Source organism: Lampris incognitus, chromosome 14 (assembly GCF_029633865.1).
Source record: "Lampris incognitus isolate fLamInc1 chromosome 14, fLamInc1.hap2, whole genome shotgun sequence".
In the NCBI taxonomy this organism is placed as follows: Eukaryota; Metazoa; Chordata; class Actinopteri; order Lampriformes; family Lampridae; genus Lampris; species Lampris incognitus.
Window position 1 is genome coordinate 45,303,781 of NC_079224.1, and position 6,000 is coordinate 45,309,780.

Sequence of the window (6,000 nt, forward strand, 5' to 3'; positions counted from 1 at the left end):
GCCCAACGGATAATCTCACATGTCCGGCTATCAAAATGGTCCCCGAGGTGACCAGTTCTGGAAGCTACCACCTGACCAGTAGAACGTTGGCCATCTTTACCTATCTCAGTGGTTGGCAGGATAAATATTCTAAAAAGGAACATGCTGTGGCAGGATGAGGGAAAACACAGGAGACGAAGGCGAGTTTGAACTTTATTCCTCAGCTCCAAAACCAAACGGAAACAGGAACCACCCTGCAGCAGAGAGCCCGGGAACGTAAACCACGCCCCCAGCCCACAGCCCTGCTGGGTGAGAGGCATAGCCCCTAGTGTCCACCACAATACTCCCTACCATACTCCCTACCATACTCCCTAAATGTCTTATTTGTCCCAGAATATCCCCCGCCCCCTCCCTCATCTTTCTTTAATAGAATTAAGAAATTGTTTACCAACTTTATTTGGCAAAATAAACGCCCCAGACTATGACTATCTTTATTATATCGACCATATGACCGAGGAGGCCTTAAATGCCCAGACATCCGGTGGTATTACTGGGCGGCTCAACTGCGGCCCGTCATGTTTTATTTTTCATCTGAAAACCCCCCTGCTTGGATGGAGTTGGAATCTGGTCCCGTTACGCCAAGCTTACTGTTGCACTTGTACTTGTATTCAGCAGGTCACAAATACCTGAGAAAAAAATACAGACAACCCTGTTGTATTGAAAATGATTAACGTTTGGTTTGACACTTGTAAAGATTTGAATATAAACACCCCCTGGTCACACTCCAGTCCTATTTGGGTAATGTTAACTGTAAACCAGGGAAATGTGACTCAGGACTTCGGTTATGGGCTGACAAAGGGTTAAGGAACGTCAAGATGTGTACTGTGATGATAAAGTACTTAGGTCCTTTGCAGAAATATCAACTAAATATGACATTCCAAAGAGCCACTTTTTCAGATATCTTCAAATTAGGAACTTGATATCCTTATCTCAAAATTATTCATTAGATATACCTGTCATTTCCTCATTAGGGGCAGCAGTTATAGGACACTGCTTTGATAAAGGTTTAATTTCATCTTTGTATGGCTTGTTTGATTCTGGATCTGATGGATCCTCAGGATGAAAACCGAGATGATGGAAGGAAGATTAGATGATGAAGTATCTTTAGAAGGGCGACACAGTGGCGCAGCGCTTAACATGGTCGCCTCACAGCAAGAAGGTCCTGGGTTCGAGCCCCGGGGTAGTCCGACCATGGGGGTCATCCCGGGTCGTCCTCTGTGTGGAGTTTGCATGTTCTCCCCGTGTCTGTGTGGGTTTCCTCCGGGGGCTGCGGTTTCCTCCCACAGTCCAAAGACATGTAGGTCAGGTGGATCGGCCGTACTACATTGTCCCTAGGTGTGTGTGTGTGTGTGGGCCCTGTGATGGCCTGGCAGCCTGTCCAGGGTGTCTCCCCGCCTGCCACCCAATGACTGCTGGGATAGGCTCCAGCATCCCAGCGGTTTGGGTGATGGATGGATGAATGGAAAACCGCTAGTTGGTTCTACCCCAAACACGAACTGGGGGAGAAAACTTGTGTTCTCTACACTGATCTAAGACACACCCTTTACTCTATTTATTTATCTATTTACTTTTTTTAAATTTGTATTTCTATATTTTTATTTTTTTTTGTATGTCCCCACTCAGTTGATAGGGGTGAGTTATGGGAGGCAGAACGGGGGAGGGGGGGGGGATGTTTGCTGTGGCGATTTGCAAACTATAAAAAAACACTTGGATAATAAAAAGCAAAGGGGCGATGCTAGGCTATCATACAATGGTGTGATATGCCCCCCACCTTTTCTCCCCAATTGTACCCAACCAATTACCCCACTCTTCTGAGCCGCCCTGGTCGCTGCTCCACCCCCTCTGCCGATCCGGGGAGGGCTGCAGACTACCACATGCCTCCTCCCATACCAGGGGGACGTAGCACGTGGGAGGATCACACTGTTCCCCCCAGTTGCCCCTCCCCCCCGAATAGGCGCCCCAACTGACCAGAGGAGGTGCTAGTGCAGTGACCAGGACACATACCCACATCCGGCTTCCCACCTGCAGACACGGTCAATTGTGTCTGTAGGGACGCCCGACCAAGCCGGAGGTAACACGGGGATTCGAACTGGTGATCCCCGTGATGGTAGGCAATGGAATAGACTGCCACACCACCCGGATGCCCCCAACGGTGTGATGTGTTGTTATAGAAACAAAACCCACGAGCAGCTTTTTTTTTTTTTTACTCGCTCACCTGATTTGAATGTTCCTTTGGTTATTTCATGGAAGGACAAACATAGTGAGATAGAGCTATATTTCTGAACCCCGACAGCCGGTGTTGTATCAAACTTGGTTTCCCCGTTGAGACCTGTCTCCCCTACCCAGAGTTCGATACAACACCGGGACACTTGATTACCCTTAACCCAAGGCTGAATTAACCGATAGCTAACCCGTTTCTGTAGGGGGATACAGTTCTCGATGGGGAAACAGAGTTCGATACAACACCCACACCTCCACGGTGCTCATCTCACCGACACAAACAAGTTATCACTGGCCAATGTGTTTTTGCTCAGTGTGGGGCAAGGATTGAAACGACTTACAGACTGTAATAACACTGTAATAACACTGTAACGAAAGTTTAAGGGATTTTCTCACTCATACATGATTGTGAATATATCATGCTTGGGTAGGGACAACAAGTAAACAGAGTTTCCGGTGCTGTCTTGACATAGTCCTACGGGATGCCTTCACTTCAACTAAGTATGAGTTTATTTATACAGCACCTTTTTAAAACAAAATGTTCGTGCACAGCAGTTGCACTGCTGTGATAAGCCATTTCCTGTTTGCAGAACTTACAGAGCACCATATTACTGGGTCTCTTTCTAAAATACTCCCACACTTAAGATGATCGTGGGCGAGGTGTTTTTAGCTGCAGCTTGTTCTCTGAGGGAATCCATGCTTCGCCTGGGCCCAGCCGTCTTACTTCACTGCAACACACCGACACACGTTATGCAAATCCAGTATTTCCGTAATCGATGACATTGATGAGTCATCCCAGCCCTAGTACTGTGTATATCATCAGTATGTACTGTGGTACTATGTTAGTACTGTTAGAGTTACTGTTGTCTATGTACCATGTGTACCAGTATGTACTGTGGTGCTATGTTAGTACTGTTAGAAGTGTTATGTTGTTATTCATCTGTCGCAGCGATGAGGACCATCTACTCATCCTGTGATGGATGACTGATGACTTGCGCGATGATTAAAGTGAGGAAGAGTTGCGCATCATCAACCCCACTCTCGTCCAAGACCACCTACTACCAGTGGCAAGACTAGCAAGACGACTGGCATTGGAGACGGATGCAGATTTTTTCCTCAGGGTTTCTTCCCGAAACCTTTCCTGTAGACAAGTATATCCACAAGGCAGTGGAGGTTTGAAATCAGAGTTGTCCTTCTCCTAGATTGGCTGCCAACCAAGGCTAACGAGTCCAATCGACCCACCCGGTTATACCGCCGGGAACCCGGTCGCCCCCGCAGCAGACTTTGTAAAAACAGCAGGTACCACGACACATTTGCGTAGGAGCGGCCATAAGCTAAGGTCCTGATAGACCCATGGTGATCACTACACCAGGAAGCGAGAGGCCGCCACACCCTTTCGCATTCCTTTTGGCAAGTAGGACATCTGGCCCAATACCTGCCACCTCCCAACTGTTAGAGGTACTGTTGTCCTGTGTACCATATCCTCATGGGCCAGCAAACCATAAGAAAAATACCACAAAGACCACAAGTTCCACATACATCAAAACATGGCATAAAGTACTTTTCTTTCATAGTACATGGTTTTTAGACCGTTGACTTGTTAAATGAATATTGGACAGAGAGAGGTTTTTGGCCAGTTTGTCTCATTATAATAATTTTTTTTCGTTCTACAGGAAAGGCAGTGGGTGCGAGAGGCTGGAGGTGGACCCCAGTAAACACACCGCCATCGACCTTGCCAACATCGTACAGCTCGACCGTAACGTCAAGCAGACGCCGTTGGGGATCGCCAGGGCCCAATCGCCGACCACCTCAGAACAAAGCCGCTTCTCTGAAGGCTTTGTGGACGACCCCGATGTCCCCCCTCTGCTATAAAACTTCACTGGAGCAACATTTCACGGAAAAAAATAAAATATATATTGTAACGACCACGGAGGACTAGACTCGCTAGCCCTTGGCTAACGGGTCAGACCCTTTAGTTGACTGGTTAGCGCAGTGGTGCGGGGAACCTGGGCTCACTTCCTGGCTGCCCCTGGAATTCACTACAATATTTTAGTTATATGGTGGGATGTTTTAGTGGACATCCATGTTGAACGCTAACTGAAGTCTTTGGACGCCATGTAGAAGTAAGACCTGGGAAAAAAAGAAGTTTTGATTTTGGAAAATATGTTGGAACATTTTATCTCCTCCTACTCCTGGAATGACTCTCTCCCTGTTGATACAGATGCGTTACCGCTGATTGTGTTGTGTTGTGGCTCATGTTTTTATGGTTGTTTATCTATTTCATAACCTTTCACCCCTGAAAGCAGCGGTGTACAAAACACGGTGTTTGCTGAGGAAATAGTAGGAATCTTACTTCACATTGTCTACATATTTTTGGTTGTCTGAGAAAAAAAAAACAGTACAGGAAGTCCTGAACTGTAAAAAAATCTTTTTTTTTTTTGCTTTTTAATCTGATGTGTCTGTGGCATGTGGCTCTGGAGCCTGACCTGATGTTGTGGTTTTTGTTTTTGTTTTTGTGTTGTTGGCTTTTTTGTGAAACTCTTCTCAAGTGCCCTTTCCACAAAGTACAAGAAAAAGAAAGTTCTTTCCCCTCACAGCCTCGCCGCCCAAAGCACACAGAGACAAACCCCATTTTGAAGGCTGTCCGTTGCTCCTTGGAAGTTGGGATGAAGTCTCCTCGGTCTTTACTTCCCTCCGACTTGTCAGTAGAAAAAGCGAGGAGGTCGTGACACTGCTCTTCCCCGCGCCTCTCTCAGCAGCTCCTCTATCTCTCCGCCGGCTCACCAGCGGTGTCCTGAGAGAACCTTCTGGACGTCGTCCATTTTTCACTCCTGACAGCCAGTCGTCTCCTCACATCCCACACTTCCAGCATGGCGGTATAGCAGGCTGCTGTCTCTGACATTCACGCCGTTTTGGTGTGTAAGACAAAACACTGCGGAAAGTCTAGACGTACTCAAGTCTTTATACTCTCCAAACTTGGTGTTCCGTGGAAGAATGAGGAATTTATGGTTTTTATTAACCCGATTAAAACCTGCTGGGAAGATGAGTGTGTGAGTGCTGTTTTAGCCCGGGCCTGTTGGCGACAGGCATGGGCGCAAGTCCATGAATACTGGGGTGGCATCCAGCGCTTCACCTGTGCCCCCGTCCATAGGCTTAGTGGTCGTGTCAGGAAGGCCATCCCACGAAACATATCACCCAATCAGTATGCGGATTAACAAGACCATACCGGGTCGGTGAAGGCCTGGGTTAACCATGACCGCCATCAGTGCTGCGCCCTCACAGGGTACCGATGGAAACTAAAATCCGCTGTGGCGACCCCTGAGCAACAGGAGCACGCTGAAAGAAGGAGAAGAAGTCCAGGTCTGTGTAACACGAACAGGGTGCAAGAGGCAACAGTGAAGTAGAAAATTCTTGCAAAATGGCGCTCCTCCAGATGTGTGTTTTTTTGGGGGGGGGGCATTTTCTGCTTTATTTTAACAGTGACAGTAGAGAGAGACAGGGGATGACATGCAGCAGAGGGCCCCAACTGGATCTGAACCCAGGCTGCTGCGGTAAGGACTCAGCCCCGTGTGGTACCACTCTACCAGGTGAGCCACCGGGGCGCCCCCTGATGTTGTTGTTTTAATGAACGATGCACCTGTCTGTCATTTAATGAAAAATATAACGAATTTTTTCCCGGCACAGGATACAAACCCTCGACACCAGACTCGACAAATCACAACAAACCACCGTACAAAAAGA

General features: G+C 47.6%; 1 protein-coding gene across 1 annotated transcript in view; it reads left to right on the forward strand.

The window, feature by feature from the left end:
- Positions 1-4,131, forward strand: part of dnaaf11 (dynein axonemal assembly factor 11) — a 72,531-nt gene extending 68,400 nt beyond the window's left edge. The window contains exon 12 of the mRNA XM_056293931.1: positions 3,933-4,131. Within this exon, the coding sequence (XP_056149906.1) occupies positions 3,933-4,131 (199 nt within the window). The remainder of the gene's footprint in view (positions 1-3,932) is intronic.
- Positions 4,132-6,000: the final 1,869 nt, after the last annotated feature.